Genomic DNA, 23,013 nt, shown 5'->3' on the forward strand with positions numbered 1-23,013 from the left:
CCTCTCAAAACTGTGATTCCATCTCAGATCAATTCCCAGAGTACAGTGTAAGAACCTAAGACAGAGATTACTGGGTTAAAGTAAGGGCTTTCCTTATTGACAAGATGTAGATATCAGAACAGGATTTTGTTTTTTTCAAAAAGAGAAGGAAACTTAAGAGGAATCCAGGTTAGGAGACTCTTGGGTCTTTCAAAGATGAGGAATGGGTCAAGTGGAGGGAGAAACGTTTCTAGCCCAACTCTGACCTTACTACCCATTCCCCAACCCCTGGCTTCCTTCCCAGGGGATGGGTAAGATGATCCTTGCCCTGGGCATTCGTGGGGCAGAGCACGTATAAGTAGTAGTGTTCCACTGTGGAGAGCCGTGCACCACAGATACAGTTATCTTAAAGATTAAGTTATGTGTTGCCCTACACCAGCTGCTGATAGACCAGCCATAGCTAGTTCTTTTCCACCTTAAAGTCTCTGTACTATTTGAATAGGTGTGTGACCTTTACAAATGTATTTGTTTTATGTGTTTGGAGAGAAAGAGTTAAATTAAAGGAGTCTGCCTACCAATATTTTACTAGACATTGGATGGAATCCCTTATGCAACACAAACCTTGTCAGGAATAAAAACTCTGATGAAAACAAAACTCTTCTAATGGTACACTTCCTGTTCAGGCTGTCCTTCAGCCCCCAGGGTGTCTCAATAGAATTCTAGGGCTCAAAATGTGAAGACCACTGAACCATGCTGGCTCTGACATCCTTTCGGCTCCACTGGTCTCTGATTCTGTATTTCTCTCTAATGATCTCTCTCTCTCTCCTCTCTCTCTCTCTCTCTCTCTCTCTCTCTCTCTCTCTCTCTCTCTCTCCAGCATTCACAACTACACCCCAAAGGTGGGTGAGTTGGACACACGGAAGGCCATTCGGCAGGCTTTCGATGTGTGGCAGAAGGTGACCCCTCTGACTTTTGAAGAGGTGCCATACCATGAGATCAAAAGTGACCGGAAGGAGGCGGACATCATGATCTTCTTCGCTTCTGGTTTCCATGGTGACAGCTCCCCATTTGATGGGGAAGGAGGATTTCTCGCCCATGCCTACTTTCCCGGCCCAGGGATCGGAGGAGACACTCACTTCGACTCAGATGAGCCCTGGACACTAGGAAATGCCAACCATGATGGTAAGGACATGAGAGGATGGGTGGAGGTGTCAGGGCTGGGCTGTTCAATTGTCAGGAAAGACGTAGCAAGGATGCATTTGGAGACCCCACTGATGACCTGCTTTCCAGAGCTGCTTATCTAAGAACTAAGGACTTGAGAGAGTGAGAATTGTGATCTCTGTCAATAGTCAACACCTGGTTCTTATCCCCCAGGACCAGGGCCATAAAGAGGGTGAAACCACCTAGAAGTCGGTCTAATTGGGCTGAGCCAGGATTGCACCATGAATAAGGAAACAATGTGTCAGAGGCTGAAGAAAGAGGTTAGAGGGCTTTAAAGTAGAACTGGAGATCTGACGGGTTCTGGTCCCAGAGTTGCTCTAAGCTGTGACCTAGCCTCTCTAGCGTCCCCAGATAACTTGCCCTGCACTGCTGTGACTCTACGGATCCCCGCAGAGCAGCAGTCAATACAGCAGTGACAGCCACTCGTCTTTAAAGAGTCCATCCATATGAACTAAGTAAGACACTTGCTTAGCAAATGGGAATGGACACAATGTTGTGCCCGCTGAAAATTATTTTATGTTATATTCATTTCATTGTATGTGTGTACGTGGTACGTTGTGCTGGTGTACACGTGCCACAGCTCTCATGTGAAGGTCAGAGGACAACTTGGAGAGGTCAGGTTTCTCCTTCCGTTATGTAGGTCTCAGGAATCAAACTTAGGTGACCATGTCTGGTGGCAGGTACTTCTTTACCTAGTGCCATCTCACTAGCCCCATAATCTCTTACATTTGTGTAGTTATTTGTGGGGTGAGTGTGTACTATGGAGAATTCAGAGGACAACTTGTGGGAGTCTTTCACTCCTTCCCAGGTAGAGCCTAAGGCTTGAACCTGGGCCATCGGGCTTGGTAGCGAGTGTCTCTATCCACTGAACTATTGCGCCTACTGTTATGTCCATTTTTAAGATGAAGAGCTCAGGGATCAAATGGCATGACTGGCAGGCGGCAGTGCTGGAGCTCAAACCCTAGTTCAACAACACCCTATGAAAGCGCTAAGGGTGTAGCTCAGTTGGTAGGGTCTTTGCCTAGCATTCATAAAACCCCAGGTTCAATCCCCAACATAAGCAAGGAGTGGTAGGTACATATCTGTAATCCCAGAATACGGGAAGTGGAGATGGGGGACAAATTAAGTAATCTCTAAGGTCTCTCTGTCAATGCTGGTATGACATGGCACAAAGTCCTGCAAAGACCAAGGGGTATGTGGACCTTTAATTAAGGGAGTAGGCGGAGTCTGCCCTCTGAAACCCAGTCAGGTGTCTACCATGAGCAGGCAGAGGATTCAGCCTTTAGATTATAGCAGACAGTAGTTAATGGATGTTAAGGCTCTAAGGCCCATACAAAGTGCATCCCACGCATCGTGCCATAAGTAGGTATGACAGATAGGCAAGCAGAAGCATAGAGAACCATTAGTGAGTGGTTGAACAAAGCTTTGAATTTAGTATTATAACCCTGGAGCCCACACCCTCAGCCACTGCACTGAGCTTCCGTGGTTCTCAAACTACAGGACCCAAGACAATCACCTAGAAACTTAAGAATGCAGAGTCCAGTCTTGAGAGACATCCTCGAAGATTCCCTACCCAGCCTGGTCATGAGAACCACCAAGGGTCTTTTTAGAAACATGGATTCCTGGGCTGGAGAGATGGCTCAGTGGTTCAGAGCACTGGTTGCTCTTCCAGAGACCCAGATTCACATGGCAGCTCACAACTGTCTGAAAATCCAGTTCTAAGGGATCTGACACCTTCACACCAATGCATATAAAATAAAGTCAAATAAATAATAAAGAAATTCTCAAAAAGACAGAGAGAGAGAGTCCTGTTCCTGGAGATCCTGATTCTCTAGTGGGATCAAGCTGGGAAAACACAGGACACCTGTTCCTGCCTTGGTGCCACTTGGTACAGCCAGGCTCTTCACGGTCCCTTCCCTCAGAAGCCATGTCTGGTGTAGTACATGGGTTGCTCCCTTGGGGACTCTCCAGACCACCGTGTGAGTCAGGGTTCACTCCTCTCAGCATCAGTCCTACACTGGTCCAGGAGATGCTTTGGCCAAGGTGCAGTCAGGGTGATAGGAGACTGCTCAGTTTCTTCGTCCTCTTCCCTCTTCAGATTTTTGTTGTTTCCTGCAAAGCTCTGTTTCCTCGGGCTTGGCGTCATCTCTCCGACATCCTGGATAACTTTCCTGCCCCTTGTGTACCTTTTCGTTATCTTATTCTTGTTTTTGGACTGGTGTCAACAAATGGCCGTGACGACTGATAAGACGTCAGGGAAACCATCTATCATCTTCAGGCCCTGTTGTGTGCCAGGCACCGTTAGCTGGAAGGGTTTTAGTTTTAGTTCTGGTTCTGGTAAACACAACTCAACTTTCAAAGGGCTATTTTCCATGGAGGTGCTAGGAAGAAACACCTCTACCTCCCTTTCTGCCAGGCCCCAGGGTCTCAGCCTCCAGTCCAAAGAACTGGTGTGGGGGACGTGTGGGAAGGGCTGGAGCCCGTGAAGGGCAGCATTGCAGCTCCCTCCTGACTGATCATCCCATCTTTAATGAACAACCTCCAGCTCTGATAGGAATCCCAGAGAGCTAATGCCTGCTCTAGACAGGCATCAGGATGTTGCTCTGTAAAACCAGAGGTGAACAGAGAAGTACAGCGATAGATTCCTGGCTGGGGGAACGGGGGTGAGCCGGTGAGCACCTCCCCAAGACGGGTTCCAGAGAGAGGAAAACAACCACAGTTTATTGAGCACCTGGATAATGGTGGCATTTGATGTCCACAGAGACTCAGTGAGGCTCTCCTGGGTACTTTGGCCTGATTATTGACTTTCTTCTTTCATTATGGGACATTTTCAAACTCTCTAAAAGAGGGAGACCAAGAAGGACCCTAGATCACAGTGCTCTGCTCCAGTGATCAACACCGTTTTCCTCCTGTGCCCACCCCTTCCACTTTTATTTCGGGACGGAGGTTTTATTTTGTCTTTATTTTATGTGTATGGGTGTTTTGCCTACATTTGAGTGTACCACAAGCAGAAGAGGGTGTTAGATCTTCTGGAACTAGAGTCACAGATGGTTGTGGACTGCCATGTGGGTGTTGGAAAATGAACCCTGGTCCTCTACAAGAGCAACAAGTGCTCTTAACCACTGAGTTATCACTCCAGCCTCACGGCTGATGTATTTTAAAGAAAGAAAGGCCCAGACATAATATTTTATATATGACTACTTTAGGGTGCCACTCGAACGAAGTCCGAATTTTAATATAACCACAAAATCAGTATCAAACTCAACAAAAGTTAACAACTGTTTAGAATCTAATGCCCGGAGCACTGGTAAAGTGCTTGCCATGCAATCATGAAGACCTGAGTTCGAGTCCCAAAAACCATGTCAAAAAGGTGTGGTGTCATACGCTTATAATCCCAACACTGGAGAGGCAGAGACAGGGGAATGCCTGGGGCTTGCTGGCTAAGCAGCCTAGCCTGATCAGGAAGCTCCAGGTCCAGCGAGAGACCCTGTCCCAAAACACAAGATACAACAATACTCAGGGTTGACTTCTGGCTTCCACATACCCACGCACGCTTGTAGGCACACATACAAACATACACACACATACCCACGCACGCTTGTAGGCATACATACAAAAACATTCGCACGCTTGTAGGCACACATACAAACACACACACACACACTTGTAGGCACACATACAAACATATACACACACATACACACACTTGTAGGCACAAATACAAACATACACACACATACCCACACACACTTGAAGGCACACATACAAACATACACATTCACACACATACACATACTCACAATATCTTATCCAGTGATAGTGTCCCCAATTACCTCAAAAGTGTCTTTTACAGTTGTTGTCTTTGAATTTAAAAATACCCCCGCCCCCACATTTCCCTGTCTTGTATGGAAGAAGCTGTCCTGATTGTAGGCATTCACTTGATGTGACTCAGGCTCACCTTTAACCTAGCTCTCTCCTCATGGTTCCTGAGTATTACAGAGTACAGCAGGCCTGACTAGGCTTAGGTTCACTTTTGGGCAGGATCGTTCCTTGCTAGTATTGATAGGTTCTGTTCACTACATCAGGAAACACAGGTATGATTTAAGCTGTAATGTTTAAAAATAAAAAGAAAGAAAGAGAGAGAGAAAGAACCAGTATAGTCTATATCTGAACCCAAACTTCCTGAATCACAATTCTCACTGCCCCAGTGTTTAAAAGATTTCTTAGATTCACACCCATAGTTCTAGCACTCGGGGACAGAGCACCATGGGATACAGAGACCCTGTCTGGGAAGTGGAGGGGGGGAGATGAGACAGGGAAGGTGGCTCAATGGGCCAAGAGCTTGCTGTGCAAGCATGAGGACCTGAGTTCGATCCCCCAGTACCCACATGAAAGCCAGCTGTGGCAATGTGCGTCTGTAACCCCAAGCTAGGGGACAGAATCACGCAGATACTGTGGACTCACTGGCCAGCCAGTCTAACCAAGCAGCGAGCACCGGGTTTACTGAGAGATACTGTTCCCAAATAAATAAATGGAAGTGTAGACCAATAGAGAATTCTTGACAGCAATCTCTGGTTTCTGCATGCATGCCCCACAGGTAAGCACGCCTGTGCACATGCATACAACACACACACACACACACACACACACACACACACACACACACACGGCTCTCCAGAGTGCCACTGATCTGGGCATGTGACCCTCATTCCACTGCATTGTACAAAGGAGCCAGCAAGCCCACCACACCTCAAAGCCATTTTCATTAAACTTTCTCTCCCCACGTCGTTCAAATGAGTCACCCAGTGAAGTCAGCTCTTCCAGGAGGGGACCCAGCCCTCGGTGTTCCTTCCTAGAGGAAGGTGACAAGTCAGAGAGCGCCTTGGTGACCACACCCTGCTTCACAGGACAGCGCCTTTCCAGACGTAGCTCACAACTCATCCCCGGTAGGGGAGGCAGGGATTATAATCTCCAGTTTACAGATGACGGAAGTGAAGCTCTGCTGGGGGGGGACTGAGAAAGTCACATAGTTGGAAAGCGGCAGAGCCAGATGTGAAAGCGAGATGCCACATCTTTAACCGTCCCCGCAGGGGTCTGCAGCGGGTGTTCCAGGGACAGTACTTGGCAAACTACATTCATTTTGGCATTGTCCCCTCTTGGGTCCTGTCACCTTACTGTGTCAGAGTCAGGACCCGTCAGCTCCCAAGAAGCTGAGTGTTGGGGCAGGATACATGCCCGTGGCTGTAATTATTGAAGGCTGGAGAGTGGCCAGTACCTAAAGCTGCCTGAGATTAAAATGCTGGCAGAGTGGAGAAGGCAGCGTTCTCGGCCAGCTGGGAGAGCCAGGCTGGTTTCCTGGGAGATGATCACTGGGGTGAACTTTAATGGAAGGTGGAGGGGACACTGCTGAGGAGAATTGCCTCTAGGTGGGTGCTATGGGAGTCAGGGAGATGGGGATCCCCAACAAGGGAGAGGCAAGGTCCAGCAGAGAAGCCAAGCAGACTGCCATGCTCCGAGGTCCAGAGACCTCCAGAACACATACGCTTGGTGTCATTGGTCCTCTCACAACTCAACACGGCAGGGGTAATGAGTAATGACCCATTTGTGCCAGGACCTGGGGTGGCACTTTGTTTACCTTGACTCATTAGTCCCTGTCCTTAGGAGGAAGGCAGCCATTATTCGCTTTGCTGCAGAGAAAGGGCTCCTCAAACGCCGCACCACTAGGACACAGCAGAGCCGCAGAAACCATATTCTAATCACTCTGCTTCCTGCCTCCCTCCCTTTGGGGAGTGAAGACCCCAAGAGCCTCCTCTCCATGAGGCACTAGGTTCTTCTCCACAGCTGACCCTGCCCCCATCCCTCTGTGTCCCCTCACAAGCTCAGAGTGGCTGTCCTCCCCACCTCCCCCCACCCACCCAAAGCTCCCCGGTTCTGTGTAGTAGGATGCTGGCTTCTCCGCTCTCCTCTTCCTTTTGGTCCTGGGAAGAAACCTACAGGCCTCTTTCCTTCTGGGGATTTCACGCTCACAGAATGGGCACAACCAAGGACCATGATTGAGAGTACCGCCGGCTCCCTGGCTCCCTGCTGAGGTCCCCATGGATGGCCCCATGGAGAGACCTGGTCAGGAGAGAGCCCCTGAACAGCATGTCCAGGTGGAGCAGCAGGCCGGGAGCAGAGCCAGGCCAGGCCGCAGGGAGCTGAGCTGCCTTCTGCCAGCTCCAGCAGCCACCTTTGTTTGGAATGAAGCTAAAAGATGAGCTCACTGCTTCCCTGCTGCTGGAGGGACCAGGACCTGAGGAAGGAGCTGGGGGCAACCTGGCTTTCTCCTGTCAGCCTGCCTTTCTCAGCAGAAGGCCAGCCCAGGCTTTTGGCTAACCTTGCAGTGATCTTGCCCATCCCCCATTCCTCTCCACTGTTCAGAGGCGGCATCATGGATGACCCTGTTGGTGTCAGTGGAGAGTCAGTCTGAGTCTTTCTCTTTTCCCAAGCCCTTACTCAAGAGGCCAGACGGCTCCAATCCTCATCTGCCTCTCCTGGGGCCTCAGTAGGCAGGGATATTAGATCTAGAGTGGGCAGCAAGGTTCTTGACTCCTGGTGGCCTCCCTGGATTTCAGGGTAGCAGAGAAGGACGGAGACATGCCTAGAACTAGGAGATAAGAGGCATGCTGTGCCTGCACGGCCTGGAACCGAAACCGAGCGAAGGACATCAGGATTGAACACGCATACACCTCTCTAGTTGCTGGTAGAAGAAGCCCTTTATTGAACAGCACCATGGAGGTTTTATACCTAACACAGCCAGGTGGGCCAACAGGTGTTTATACCTAACCCAGTCAGGTGGGTCAACAGGTGAAGACCTCATCGCCTGATCCTTGGTCAAGGCCAGGGCAATGCGTGCTCAGGAAGCAGGGTTAGTAAACAACTTTGACACAGCTCTCAGAAGCTCAAATCAAAAGGTCACTAGCGGGGAAGAACAGCTGGAGGCCAGGACTCCAAATGGTCCCTACAGAGGCAGATCTCAGGGGTGAACAAATCTCAGACATATAAGCAGGAATTTATAACTGAGCAGAGAGGAGCCAAATATAATGCCCTGCCCAACTCCTTGGCCAGTTTCTTTCCCAATACTATGGTTACTTAATGCCTACAAATTCAGGCCTTGACCTACCTAAGGATTAAAATGGACACTGAAGGGATCCAGCTTTAAGAGAATCTGGTTGCTGAAACCCAACCTTTCTGGCTAATGGATTCATTCTGGTCCAGCTCATGTGTTTTATGCCATAGCAACAGAGCAACCGTCCCCGGCTATGCCAGGCATTTTACACGTTTTTGTTACTCAGTCCTTGCCCAATGAATTAGGTCCAGCTGCGTTCTACAAATGAGGACGCTGAGCTTGAAGTACTGGCCTGAGTTCACAAAGCTTGTAGGTATGGAACTGGAAATGAAGGTGATCTGTCCCATTGCAGGGTGCTCGCTGCCCCCCCCCCAGTTTCATGTTCAGGATCCTCTGTCCCTCTTCCAGCACCAGGCTCCCACCTGTTCTCGACTCTGACCTTGACTTTGGCTCTAGGACTAGGGTCCTGCTGCCCCACACCGAGCCCTGGGCACATCAGGCCTCTCGAAGATGACTACCCACCAGTCACCCAAGGATTTCCTCTTCTTGTCTTGCCATGGCTTTCTTGATTCTGCCAACCAGCACTCCAGTACCTGTACCCCACCTTCTGAACTGACCCCATTGATCTACCTGCCTCAGGTCTCTTTAGCTTCTGATCCTCTCTCCAGTGGTAACCAGGGTGACTTCGCTGTGCCCCATCTCCTCTCCCGCTATCCCTTCCCCCTCACCGCTCCCCCCATGGTCAGGAAACTGATCCAGATTCCTTTGTAGGGCATCACAGAGCCCTGCCTGCCAGCCTGGCTGACCTCATCTCTCCCTGGCCCTCCCTTTGCGCTTTGTTCTAGAGCCAAGTGGAATGAACTGCTTGTCCCTGGACCTGGTTTATAGCACTAACTCTTCCAGGAAGGCCACTCCACCCTCTTCCTCCCTAGCCCTAATCCATCCTGCAGACCCGTGTCTCACCTGTCAAGATAGCCTCACCCTTATGGTGTCCTCCCTGAGCGTCTTCCTCCAATCCAATTGGGACTTAGCAGCACAGACATGTAGTCCCAAATACTTGGAGGCTGAGGCAGGAGAGTTGCAAGTTCAAGGCCTCAAAATGAAAAGAAAAAGAGGTCTGGGGACATTGCCCAGTGGTTTATGCAAGGCCCAAAGGTTTCTTTTAAAGAAAGTTCTCAATCTTCACACACGTTTGTTGTTAAAGCACCCGAGTGCTGAGATACTGTGTAGCCTTTGTAATTTCTGCATGTACCCCTCTGTACCAAGAGGTACACAGGCAAAGATTGTATTAGATTTCTCTATGTCCCCAGTGTCCAAATGAAGGGCAGGGGCAGGGGATATGCTAAGTGTTGGGCCTGCTAAGTAACAGACCGATACTAAGTGGGCGCCCTGGGCACCTCCTGCGTTCCTCTCTCCAGGCAACGACCTCTTCCTGGTGGCTGTGCATGAACTGGGCCACGCACTGGGACTGGAGCACTCCAATGACCCCAGTGCCATCATGGCACCCTTCTACCAATACATGGAGACGCACAACTTCAAGCTGCCCCAGGATGACCTCCAGGGTATCCAGAAGATTTACGGTGTGTGTAATGGGGAAGGGGGGGCACTGTTGTTAACACAAGCATGTTGTGGCGGGTGTGGGGTCAGGAGCTTTGCCATTATCGGCGTGCTTTTGTGTCTCTGTGCTGACTTGGATGAAGTCCTCCCAGCACACTGGAAAACCTGGAGGACGGGGTTCAGCCATGACTGGGAAGGGGAGGCCTACTCGCTCCCTCTTTTCTACCCTTTTCCACCCACCTCCCTGTCACCTCCCGTCCTCCATGACCTCCTTTTACCAGATGGGGACCGGGCACACTCTGGGTGCCTCTAACCTAGGAAAGTCACACATCTGCCTGAGTCATGGCGATAAGTATTCTGACAGGAGCTGTGATCTTAGGGGAAATGAGACACTAGCGTGCTGTCCTCAGAAGCTATGAAAGCCTCCCATGGACAAGTCACGGGGGCGTGGAGGGTCTAGTCAGGCTAGTTGAAATGGGAGACCAGTTCAGTTGAGCAAATGCTGGTCAACATAGCACAGGAGTGGGGTCTCTCTCCGGAGGAGGTACAGCAGCAGGATCACAGCCAATGAAGCAGCAGGGGGCAGGGTGGGTAGCCAGTACTACAAGTTCCTTCAGAAGTGGAATGGGCAGGATCTGCTGACAGATCAGATGTGGGAAGCTAACACCAAGGCTTCTGACTTTGCTATGGGCGTGGTTCAGCTGGTAGAGTGCTCACCTAACATACAGGAAGCCCTACATTTGATCCGCAGACAACATGGACCAGGCATGGTAGCATACACCTGTAATCCCAGCCTTCTAGAGTGTGTCAAGAGGATCAGTTCAATTTCATCCCCTTTGCTACATAAGGTGTTTTAGGCCAGACAGTGGTACATGAGACCCTGTCTTTTAAAAAACAGTGTGTGTGTGGGGGGGGGCACTCTGGTCTTTGTAATTGTAGGATAATGGAATTCCTCAGTCTGCAGCCCGCGGGCCAAGGCTGGGATGTTCACTCGGGGGGCCTCAGTGTACAATACATAGTTACTAGTTACAAATAGCTACTGAGATTGAGATGTGTAATAGTTAAACTGAAGTTTCAGTTCTTCGGCCATGAAGGACTGGTCCCTCGCTTCAGGTCCTCAATAGCCACATTTGCATGTGACCAGAGGCAACCGTTTGACAGTGCAGGCATGGAACATTTCTGTCACCACAGTATGTCAGAGGACAGCGCTGAGGGTCTTTAAAGCCAGGAACCCGGAGCCCTTAGAGCAGTGACTCTCAACTGGGTTGCCCTTGGGAAGCACCTTAGGATTATTTTTAAAAAAATACTGACATCCAACCCTCACCCCAAAGATCTAAGTAAGGCCAGCTGGGAGTTCCCTAAAGATCAGGAGTTACAGAACTCCCCTGGGTGATCCCCATCAGCGGCCTACATGATTCATTCAATCAACAAAGCTGGGGCTGATAACCGTTGGTTTCCAAACAGAGGTCACTGGTGATCTTGGCAAGTGGTTTGGGAGGAAAATGGAGCCGAAGCGCTATTGAAGTTGGCAAAAGACTGAAAGTGGTTAGAAATTAGAGTTCAGCCTGTGTGGAGGAGAGCAGCGAAGGAGCGGGTGGGACATTGGCCCTCAATTAGTGGCCCTCAATTAGGACAGGTTTCTTCTTAAAACAGGAAAGACACCAGACTTGGGGTTGGGAAAGTGAAGGTCCCTATCGAGTGGCTGCTTCCATCTATTTTCTCAAGGATGGGAGTTAAATCGGGAAGAGGGGACAGGAAGTCAGAAGAGACAGACTTGACATGGAACTGCCTACGTGGTGATGGGGCAGTGGTAGATGATGGCAAGGCAGAGCTGGGCCCTCTCTAAGACGCAGCCCCTCTCTCCAGGACCCCCAGCTGAGCCCCTGGAGCCCACAAGGCCCCTTCCTACACTCCCGGTCCGCAGGATCCACTCACCATCTGAGAGAAAACATGAGCGGCAGCCCAGGCCCCCTCGGCCACCTCTGGGGGACCGACCATCCACTCCAGGTGCCAAGCCCAACATCTGTGATGGCAACTTCAACACGGTGGCCCTCTTCCGGGGTGAGATGTTTGTGTTTAAGGTACGGCCGGTGGACCAGGGCCACCCAGGGTGTCCCTTTCTCCACAATGGAGGTTCCTGCTCTATGTGGCCAGGACCCAGAGTCTCTTTCTGGTGCTGATAGGTTAATCAACTTGGTTCTACAGGGTGACAAGGAAAGGCTGGTGAGCTGACAGCTTCCAATCAATGCTCAGGAAAATGCTGGAGACTGCTCTGGTCCATGACCTTGACTAAGCCACCTTCTTTCTCCAGACCTCAGCTACCCAACCTGGGTAGTCATTCCTCTGACAGAGAAGGTGTGATGATTAATGGCTAGGAAGATGCAGAACAGGGCCTGGTCGGGATGACAGAGTCTACAGCTCCTGCCAGGGCATGAGTAACGGGTACTGGCCAGGCTACCTCACGTTCCCTGTCCTGAGCCTGTCATGTGAGACAGGGACTGTCTGTGCATGGTGCACGACAGGCTTGGTCCTTGAGGAAACAGACTCTGAGATAGAATCTGGAGTGAGGGATTCTGGTTAAGGACCCTTAGAGCCAACAGCAGGAGCAGAAGGCCAATCAGAACAGAGGAAGAAGCTGAGGAGACATGGACCTGGTGCCACAGTCCCTCATGGAAAGTTCTGGAGCTAGAGTGGCCCATCAGAATCATTTCATGTTGAATGCAAAAGAACTGAGAGCCTAAAGCTGCCTGCTGGTACACTTGCAGCCACTGGGAAAATACTCTTCACCAAACGGGACAATAGGTCTCCATAACACTGGTGACAGAAGAAGGCTACCCCATCTACCTTCTAAGGTCTCCCCCAGGAAGCTTTAAGCACTAAGTAAAAACCAGGCCATGTAGGCTAGCCCCGTTCTGCCTGTCACTGAGGCCTTTGGTCTTCTTTAAGACTCTGTGTAGGACCTGTGTTCAGTTCCCAGTACCCACATGGTGGCTCATAGCTGCCTCTGACTTCAGTTCCAGAGAATCCAATGCCCTCTTTCTGATGTCTGCAGGCTCGTGCACACATGTCATGTGCCCTACATACACTCAAGCACACACCCAAATACATAAATGAATTTTGAAAAATATCCTAGGTCTGTGCTATCTTCTGTGAGCCATATTCCTACTACAGCACCCATATTTCCTTGAGCCTCTCAGGAAGGTGTTCACAGGCAAGTGTGGATTTTATCCTCCCATTTACCACACTGGATCCCACAGACCAAGTCCCTGCCCAACTGCTATCAGCGACCTTCTGCTGCCCTCCCGTGGCCACTCCAGGCCTTGGCAGTTGCCTTTCTAGCCTTTCCACACCTCTCCCACACCCATCTGCTGGGTGTCTCCTAGTCCTTGGACAGCAGGAGGTTTAAATGAAGAGTTACATCCTGTCTTCTTTTACGAGCTGGAAGTAGCAGATGGGAGACTGGGCCTGAGCCCCAGGCTTGGGGTTGGGTTGCTGGGCCTGAGCCCTGGGGCTGAGATCACTGGATTCAGAGGTAAGACCTGTCACCCCCTTTCTTGTCTTCCTCCCCTCCCCCTCACCCAGGATCGCTGGTTCTGGCGCCTGCGTAATAACCGGGTGCAGGAGGGGTACCCTATGCAGATTGAGCAGTTCTGGAAGGGCCTGCCCGCCCGCATAGATGCAGCCTACGAAAGGGCTGATGGAAGATTTGTCTTCTTCAAAGGTAACGTAGGGCATTTCTGTGCCCTTTTGGAAGCTTCCTTTCCCCCCATCTAAACCAGAAGAGGTGGGGCGGGAAGCATGGGAAGCAGATGCCCTCCATGGGCAGACGCTGACTTCTACGTCAGATCCCCACAGGTAGGAAGTGGATCACCTGGGAAAGCCAAGCCAAGAAAGTGCCAGCGTTGATGGGGTAAAAAAGTTCCACACACAGGAAGTACAGGGTGAGGCAAAGAAGACCACCCACCCACCCAGCACTTGAAGGTCATTCTCGCAGGTCTGTAAGCGCCCAGACAGAGCAGGCCACACACACAGGGCAGAGACGAGCAGGAGGGGAAGGGAGGCTGACGCGCCCAGCCTAGGCTAGCCCACTTCTGAGTTGTTTTACAGTGGTAACCTTGACTTCACCCTGCCTAAGCTGGGTGAAAGGCAAGGCAAACACACAGGGAACTGCGTGTGGCTGAATGTAGCTGAGTGTTGGAAGACAGTCCAAGGGCTCAGCAGCTCACCCTAAAGCCACTGAGGCTCCATCTTGGAGAGCTAGAAGGGGCCTAGGAGAGCAATTCCTGAAGAGTTGTGTTTGCCAGCCCAGAATTCAGTCTGGCCCAGCAGGCCAAGGCTGGAAACTCGCTACAGGTTTCTGAGTAGCACAGAACCATTGGAGAGGTGGCAGGCAGTGAGGCAGGAAGGGTATTTCAGAGGACAACATTGTCCAAGAGGCCCAAGCCAGAGAGGAGATAGAGAGCCAGGGAGGGCTGTGAGAAGACTTGGGGCTTTGTGAATGGCTGAGTACTGAGAGAGGAGGGAAAGAAGCTCAGAGATTAAACCCGCACTTCTTCTTAGGGACACTGGTAGAAAGGTAATCAAAAGGAGCCCGTCTGGTAGGATGAGGAGCCAGGGACAAAGCCAGAGCACAGGATATGAGGGGATGGGGCTTAGGTCAAATGTCAATGGGGCCAAAGCCTCAGAGCTAGGTTCACGTAGAGTAGACAGGCGTGTGAACCTCTGAGAGAGCCCCGAGCGGGTGTGTAAAGATTGGCTGAGGTCCCGAGCGGGTGTGTAAAGAGTGGCTGAGGTCCCGAGTGGGTGTGTAAAGAGTGGCTGAGGTCCCGAGTGGGTGTGTAAAGATTGGCTGAGGTCCCGAGTGGGTGTGTAAACAGTGGCTGAGGTCCCGAGCGGGTGTGTAAAGATTGGCTGAGGTCCCGAGCGGGTGTGTAAACAGTGGCTGAGGTCCCGAGTGGGTGTGTAAAGATTGGCTGAGGTCCCGAGTGGGTGTGTAAAGATTGGCTGAGGTCCCGAGCGGATGTGTAAAGAGTGGCTGAGGTCCCGAGTGGGTGTGTAAAGATTGGCTGAGGTCCCGAGCGGATGTGTAAAGATTGGCTGAGGTCCCGAGCGGGTGTGTAAAGATTGGCTGAGGTCCCGAGCGGGTGTGTAAACAGTGGCTGAGGTCCCGAGTGGGTGTGTAAAGATTGGCTGAGGTCCCGAGTGGGTGTGTAAACAGTGGCTGAGGTCCCGAGTGGGTGTGTAAAGATTGGCTGAGGTCCCGAGTGGGTGTGTAAACAGTGGCTGAGGTCCCGAGCAGGTGTGTAAAGATTGGCTGAGGTCCCGAGCGGGTGTGTAAAGATTGGCTGAGGTCCTGAGCGGGTGTGTAAAGAGTGGCTGAGGTCCCGAGTGGGTGTGTAAAGATTGGCTGAGGTCCCGAGTGGGTGTGTAAACAGTGGCTGAGGTCCCGAGCGGGTGTGTAAACAGTGGCTGAGGTCCCGAGTGGGTGTGTAAAGATTGGCTGAGGTCCCGAGTGGGTGTGTAAAGAGTGGCTGAGGTCCCGAGCGGGTGTGTAAACAGTGGCTGAGGTCCCGAGCGGGTGTGTAAAGATTGGCTGAGGTCCCGAGTGGGTGTGTAAAGATTGGCTGAGGTCCCGAGTGGGTGTGTAAAGATTGGCTGAAGTCCCGAGCGGGTGTGTAAACAGTGGCTGAGGTCCCGAGCGGGTGTGTAAAGATTGGCTGAGGTCCCGAGTGGGTGTGTAAACAGTGGCTGAGGTCCCGAGTGGGTGTGTAAAGATTGGCTGAGGTCCCGAGTGGGTGTGTAAACAGTGGCTGAGGTCCCGAGTGGGTGTGTAAAGATTGGCTGAGGTCCCGAGTGGGTGTGTAAACAGTGGCTGAGGTCCCGAGCAGGTGTGTAAAGATTGGCTGAGGTCCCGAGTGGGTGTGTAAAGAGTGGCTGAGGTCCCGAGTGGGTGTGTAAAGATTGGCTGAAGTCCCGAGTGGGTGTGTAAAGATTGGCTGAAGTCCCGAGCGGGTGTGTAAACAGTGGCTGAGGTCCCGAGTGGGTGTGTAAAGATTGGCTGAAGTCCCGAGCGGGTGTGTAAAGATTGGCTGAAGTCCCGAGCGGGTGTGTAAAGATTGGCTGAAGTCCCGAGCGGGTGTGTAAACAGTGGCTGAGGTCCCGAGTGGGTGTGTAAAGAGTGGCTGAGGTCCCGAGTGGGTGTGTAAAGAGTGGCTGAGGTCCCGAGTGGGTGTGTAAAGATTGGCTGAGGTCCCGAGCGGGTGTGTAAAGATTGGCTGAGGTCCCGAGCGGGTGTGTAAAGATTGGCTGAGGTCCCGAGTGGGTGTGTAAAGAGTGGCTGAAGTCCCGCGTGGGTGTGTAAAGAGTGGCTGAGGTCCCGAGTGTGTGTGTGTGTGTGTGTGTGTGTGTGTGTGTGTGTGTGTGAAGAGTGGCTGAAATCCCGAGCGGGTGTGTAAAGAGTGTCTGAGGTCCCAAGTGGGTATGTAAAGAATGGCTGAAGTCCCGAGTGGGTGTGTATTGTTTATTATGAGCCAGCTATGTCAAGGACCAAGGAACCAGGATCATGGGAAACTGGCAACCTTCCCCATATGGGTCAGGCTTAGAATTGGTAAAGCCTTGTTGTGTTCCAGGTGAGAATGTTTGTGAACAGCTGACCAATGTGTGCAAAAACTATTAACTGTGTCTTCCTCCATCCTGAGACTGCTCGCCTATGGACACCTGCACCAACACTAACTCCTTCCCTGTTCCAAACATAATAAACCCACTGAAGTTCCGGGTTGTTCAGCAGTAGGTTCTGTTCCATCAGAGCACACACACACACACACGCACACACGCCTGACCCCAGCTGCAGGAAGTGTGATGATGCCACATCACGGAAAGTGAAAGAGGAAGAAGACACGTGGGTAGCCACATATGGCGGCTCCACCTGGAGCTCCAGCACTTGGGAGACAAATCTCTGGAAGTCCGAGGTCAGCCTGATCTACAGAATGAATTCCAGCCTAGCTAGGGATAAAAAAACAAGACTCTGTCTCAAAAAGGAACAACAAAACCAAGACGAAGGGTCAAAGAGCCTGTGTAGCGTGGCACACATTGCCCAAAATCTAAGATTGGCTTCTCGCTACGCAAATCTGCTGGGCCAGGGGCTAAAAAGACATAATTCTGACTTTAGGAATGAAGATGGGCCACAACTCCCGGCCCTGGGTGGCTCCTGAAGGCTGATTCTGGGCTCTTCCCGCAGGTGACAAGTACTGGGTGTTCAAAGAGGTGACAGTGGAACCTGGGTACCCCCACAGCTTGGGAGAGTTGGGCAGCTGCCTGCCCCGTGAAGGAATCGACACGGCTCTGCGCTGGGAACCTGTGGGCAAAACCTACTTCTTCAAAGGCGAACGGTACTGGCGCTACAGCGAGGAGCGGCGAGCCACAGACCCTGGCTACCCCAAGCCCATCACCGTGTGGAAGGGCATCCCACAGGCTCCACAAGGGGCCTTCATCAGCAAGGAAGGATGTAAGAGCCAAGCTGAGGTGGGAATGGGGAGATAATTTTAGTGGTTCTCAAGGTCCAGATAAAGTCCCTGGGTATCCAGATTTGAGTAATGTAACTTGATAACACACAACTGGCCCACATGGACATGTCCGCATAGTAAATTAACCTGCACGGATGGACAGGGGTGATTGATTCAAGGTGCTTTTTCACGGGGTTTGAAGGCTAGGCTGGCAGTCGCTCACCATGTGCCATCAGGGAGTGCCTAGTCTGTCTCCCTACCAGATTAGAAGCTTCTCGAAGGAGGTTCAGGCTTTACCAGGTGCAGAGCGAACACCCATGGCTGCCTGTTGATCTAGCTAAAGCAGTGACTCCTGACAGGACAGGCTGGGTTCACAGATCCCCTCCACCACTCGTAAGGTTGGGCAAGTCATTAAACTTTTCACAAGCTGCCATCATGAAATGGGAATGATCAGGGCTGTGTGATAAAAAGGCTGATAAGGGAAATCACAGAGAACACTTAGCAAGAGTAATGCCACCACCTAGTCTGGGCCATGTGGAGGTTGCAGCTGTCCTATGATCTCATTAATGCTTCCGTTTGTGTAAGAAGACAGGACTTGGTCATTCACTGTACGATGATTACTGAGAGCCAGTTAGTGTGGGAGGGCCTCAGGCCAGATGGAGAGTTCTCAGTCCAGTGACAGAAAATAGCTTCACGACAAAGTTAAAAGAAATAAACAAGGCAGAGAGCGCCACTCCTTTGTGGCTTTAAAAATGTGCTGCCTTCTGGGGAGCCTCAGAGACAGGTGACATCAAAGACCTTGACCAATGAAAGTCCTGGGGAGCCAGCCAATGGGGAGAGTCTAAGTGAGCTGCTTTGCTGTCTATAGATGGCTGGGTTGCTAAGGCTGTTGCTGGGAGCCTTAAGGGAGCTGTCTAGGGGGTAATTGGAGAGTTGCCTGGCCTGCTGCCTGCCTCCTTTCCTTCCAGCCATCAAAGCCACGAGAAGTGCCCTAAGAACTTGTATCTGTGTTACAGAGTGATATGTCAAGCCCCCCCCCCAAAAAAAACCCTGTAATTGTGGAGCCATGGTGTCTGTGGCTAACAGATCAAATTTTGCTTCTCAACTCTCATTAGCTTGGGGCAAGAGTTAGACTGAGGGCCCAGAGCTATGGAGATCGCACTGTACAAAGCCTTAAGCTGGGGGCTTGATCTGACCCTTATAGGAACCCCGGGCACAGTGTGACAGAGCTGTTTCCAGACCAAGAATGATCCAGCCTGGGCAGTATAAATGAAAGCCTTTGCCAGCTCTACTCAGAACCCCTTAGTGGTTTCCCAGCACCCTTGAGCCAACAGGTGGGCTGCTCCAGGTCCCGGGGGGCCCTCCCTGCTGTGTTAGTTACTGTGCGGTCACTGCACTCACAAACCCCCCGGGTTCCAGCAGGCCACTCCCCCTACCGTGCCACTTGGAGCTTCTCTCTCGCACCCCAGGTCCACCCTAGTCCAGAGCAGGTGCTAGGGAGCGTCTGGGAGCGGTGGTGCTGAGTCCTTCCCTTTCCTGCAGATTACACCTACTTCTACAAAGGCCGGGACTACTGGAAGTTTGACAACCAGAAACTGAGTGTGGAGCCAGGCTACCCACGCAACATCCTGCGTGACTGGATGGGCTGCAAGCAGAAGGAAGTGGAGCGGCGTAAGGAGCGGAGGCTGCCCCAGGATGATGTGGACATCATGGTGACCATCGATGATGTGCCGGGCTCCGTGAACGCCGTGGCTGTGGTCGTCCCCTGCACCCTGTCCCTCTGCCTCCTGGTGCTGCTCTACACTATCTTCCAGTTCAAGAACAAGGCGGGCCCTCAGCCCGTCACCTACTATAAGCGGCCAGTCCAGGAGTGGGTATGAGCAGCCCAGAGCCCTCTCTGTCTACCCAGTCTGGCCAGCCAGGCCCTTCCTCACCAGGGTCTGAGGGGCAGCTCTAGCCACTGCCCACCGGGGCCAGCAGGGCCCTAGGCCAGGTTCGTGTGTAGCTGAAGTGGTGGGTGCATTGGTCTAGGCTGAGTATGGGGCAGGGAATGAGGGTGGCTATGCCCCAGGTTGGGTAGCTGGCACCCAGTTGCCAACCTTCTGGCCTGGGTAGATCTCTCTCTACCCAAGGGAATAAGCCAGGCCCTGTCAGGAAGCAAGAATCATGCCAGGAGGTGCCCCTGAGGTCACTATGGTATCTGCAAGGTACCAAAGCTCCAGGCCTGGCTGGGACCCAGCCCTCTGGGGCAAGCCAGCATAGCTCTCACCCTCTCCTCCTTCCCTGAGATGCCACCAATCCCAGTCCCCTCTGCCAACACCTGCTGGTCAGATGTCCCCTCACCCCTACCCCACTATCCTCCAAGGCTGCAGCGCCCCTGCTGCCAACACAGTGGGTAAAGCCTGGGTTTCCCCTGCTAGCCAATAGCAGATTCCTCAGGAAACCTGCCCCACTTGTCAGGTCTCCTCTGAGACCCAGGATTTAGGGCCACATGCTGCAGGCAAGGCTGTGGCCCAGCTGGGTCTCACAAGGACCCCAGCTGTCATGTCGTGAATATTCAAATGTCCTGTCACTACTGTTTAAAGTCCCATTTTGCAAAGGCTACTTGAGGCTTTAGGTCAATTAGAGGTGACTGTCTCGGTGATGAGGCCAGTGTGGTGGCCCTTTCCCAGGCATTAAGGACCACGGTGCTGCAAAGGCCACTCTTGGATCCTGATACTAGCAGGGGTCCTGTCCAGGAGGCTCAACTAGGGGCGGGAGCTGACCCTAGTTCTGGAGGCAGATCCAAGTTCGTGAGCAGCCTCTACCCCCTTCCGTTATTGTTGTCCCCAGCCCTGCTCCATCCTGTCTTTGGTGGCATGGGCGCTCAGTCTAACTAGTTAGGAGAAGCAGAGATGGCTCTAGAGCCACCAGTCATAACCTCAGAGTAAAGGACCAGGACAGCCTTTTAAGTACTCCATCCACACCCCAGTGACCCCGAGGCAACTCAATCTCTCAGCCTGGAGGCAGTGTTTGTGTTCCAGTCTTGACCCGGGCAGCCCAGCTCACTGGGCTCAGCGTCCTGCACCGCTCTTAGGAAAAGGGTTCTCCTCGCTGGCAGCAGCCCCAAGCTTAGGGGTTTCCCCTCACTCCCTACCCCACCCCACTTTTCTTCTTTTCTTTTCCCTCTTTTTAACCTGAGGCCCTTCTTCACATCTGACAGGAGCTCCTAGGTTTAGGCTGGACTTGCTCCAGTCTGGCAGCCATGCTTGTCATTAGGCAAGACCAATGGGTACGGTGATGCTTGCTGGCTCTCTGCCAAAGTCCAAAGGCAGTTAGGGGGCAGCCTTCAGGGTTCTAGTGGGGTGCCGACACTAACCCTGCCCTCTGAGCCTGCATGGGCCTTGCCCTGCGGCCTCTGGGATTTGGGTTAGCTTACCCTGTAGCACAGACAGGGACTCCTGCTGCCCTGGGAACTGTTGAGTAAAGTCTCTCATCCCAGAAGCATCTGTAATGGGGGCACTGTGCCCCGTCATCACCATTCTGGTTTTTTCTCATTTCGGCCAAGGGCAGGCTCCCTGGGGCAGGCGGGGAACGGTTGCGAGATTTAGTGATTCATAGGTTTGTACGGTGTTTTATACTTTGCCAAGCACTTTATTAGCTCACACCTGTCCACTCACACGAAGGCCCTAAGAGGCTGAGGGCAGCGCTCATCTTGCCCTCAGATGAAGCCCAGGGAGGTCTTGTTATCTGCCCCTGCCATCAGTGGCTCTGGCTGGGTCTGTGTTCCCATCTGTGGACCCTTCTAGGGTCTGAGATCAATGTCTTTTCTAGTCCTCTCTTCTGGGCCTCCCTCCCCCAACTTCCTGGTCCTTCTCCTCAGGTTGGTGCTCTCACTTCTTGAAAGCTCTAGGCCCCGCACGCTCCCGTTGGCTCCTGGTACTCCAAGACCAGTTGAGAAAGAGCAGGAGATGGAGGCAGGCAGCCCAGGCTGCAGACGAGAGGGATGCAGGGCCGGGCCCAGAGGGCTCAGCCTCGAGGCTTCCAATCTTGGATTCTTCTGCCTGCAGCCATCTGTTTGTCCATCACCCCAGGCCAGAGCAGTCAGAGGGGCAAAGCACCAGGGCCCCCAGAGCTCGGCTTCCCCTCAGCCTGGGTGACATTACAGCATCTCAGTGTCGGTCACATTTTAAACTGATCAGCCTTTGTATGATGTTTTTTAAATCATTTCTAAATAAAACAGAAATACAGCGTCTTTTCCCTGGGGTGTGGGAACAAAGACGAGGGCCCTAGTGTGCCCTTAAAAAGCGACTGAGAGAAGGGTGCACTGGGGCGTTCTGCAGCAGCCCCACGCATCTGCTAGCCAGCAATCAGATGTCCTCCCTTCAGGTACCTCAGGAGTATGGGAGGGTCACTGTGGCAAGGTTTCTCTGGAGACAGGGCACAGGGGCTGTGGCCTGGGACACCTGCAGCAGCTCAGTTCTAGCGAGGGAAAACCAGAGTTCAACAGCATCAGATCCTGCTAGGAGGCCCGCATCTGGTCCTGGTTCTTCTGCTTCAGGGAGGCTGCCCCAGGACGGAGCTGGAAAGGGGCTTGGGAATGATCTGGTTTAGGGGTTGGTGAGGAAGGAACAAATCTGAGGTTGGGGAGCAGTACCCCGAGGTCACCCTGTGGGACTTCCAGTCTCTAGGATCTTTCCTGAATCTCTGCCCAGAGTGAGGAAGTAAAACAGGAAATCATGGGGTGAGGAGACACAGCCAGGCCAGACCCAAGAGGGCACGTAGGCCAGGGGTAACCGGGTCAGTACCAGGATGTGCAGGCGATTAGAAAGCGCACATCATCCAGTGGTCCCCATGGACCGGGCTCGGGCTGAGGCTGCTGCGGATCCTCTGGCGCCGGAGGCTGGGGCTGTGCGGGCTCCGGGCCATCCTGGCCACCACTCAGGAAAGCGCCCATGGTCTGTAACAGAAATCCATTAGGCACCAGGCCAGAGCAGGTGACACCCCACCCACCACCAACACCCTACCCTACCCTCACCTCAGGGAGCGAAGTGAAAGCGGCTCTGCCGGAAACGCAGCTTTGGCGGCCTGGCCTGGGCGGAGCAGCGTTGTGACGCAGCTGAGTCCTAGAAAGAATTTCGCACGCCAGGGGCGGGCTCACCGAGCTCGGGAGAGGCCCGGGACTGGCCAGCCACGCCCAGGACTCCAGGCTCCGCCCCACGCAGCGGCTGGAACCAATCAGAGGGGGCGGCCGGCATCTTCCTCAAGGTCGGACAGGGTTAGAATACACTGAAGCTGTGCCTGTGGCCTCACAAGGTGCTTGCCCAGGCAGAAAGAGCAGTGATTCTCATTCTGCGGCCAGGAAAGCAGAGGCAGAAGATGGGTTTAAATGGGGAATCCCAGAAGGCATACTACTTCCTCTTGTTTATCTTTACTTAGTCGGGGTCTCACTATGTGTACCTGGTTGTCCTAGAACTTGCTATGTAGCCAGGCAGGCCTCAATTTACATATCCACTTTTCTTGGGACTAAAGGTGTGCCCCAACACCCTCAGGTCTCCCATCTTCTTGAGGGAAAGCACTGCACGACAACCCCACCCAACCTCCCCATGACCCAGGAAGAGCTGGGAAAGCACTGCCAAGGGAGGATGTCCACAAAGAGCACACTGA

General features: G+C 52.5%; 2 protein-coding genes across 3 annotated transcripts in view; one reads left to right on the forward strand and one right to left on the reverse strand.

The window, feature by feature from the left end:
* The window catches only part of Mmp24 (matrix metallopeptidase 24), a 45,232-nt gene extending 23,631 nt beyond the window's left edge, over positions 1-21,601 (forward strand). Inside the window, exons 4-9 of one of the 2 annotated variants that reach the window (XM_075962683.1) lie at positions 857-1,161; positions 9,727-9,888; positions 11,732-11,946; positions 13,448-13,586; positions 17,103-17,369; positions 18,910-21,601. In XM_075962683.1, the coding sequence (XP_075818798.1) occupies positions 857-1,161; positions 9,727-9,888; positions 11,732-11,946; positions 13,448-13,586; positions 17,103-17,369; positions 18,910-19,247 (1,426 nt within the window). In that variant the 3' untranslated portion in view covers positions 19,248-21,601. Of the gene's footprint in view, positions 1-856; positions 1,162-9,726; positions 9,889-11,731; positions 11,947-13,447; positions 13,587-17,102; positions 17,387-18,909 lie in introns of both variants that reach the window. The other variant, XM_075962682.1, reaches the window with a different exon arrangement.
* Positions 21,550-22,511, reverse strand: Mmp24os (MMP24 opposite strand). The gene is made up of 2 exons (XM_075962686.1): positions 22,385-22,511; positions 21,550-22,306 (listed from the first exon to the last, which is right to left on the reverse strand). The coding sequence occupies exon 2, from the start codon at positions 22,301-22,303 to the stop codon at positions 22,148-22,150; it is 156 nt and encodes a 51-aa protein (XP_075818801.1). The 5' UTR covers positions 22,304-22,306; positions 22,385-22,511; the 3' UTR covers positions 21,550-22,147.
* Positions 22,512-23,013: the final 502 nt, after the last annotated feature.

Source organism: Microtus pennsylvanicus, chromosome 2 (genome assembly GCF_037038515.1).
Source record: "Microtus pennsylvanicus isolate mMicPen1 chromosome 2, mMicPen1.hap1, whole genome shotgun sequence".
In the NCBI taxonomy this organism is placed as follows: domain Eukaryota; kingdom Metazoa; phylum Chordata; class Mammalia; order Rodentia; family Cricetidae; genus Microtus; species Microtus pennsylvanicus.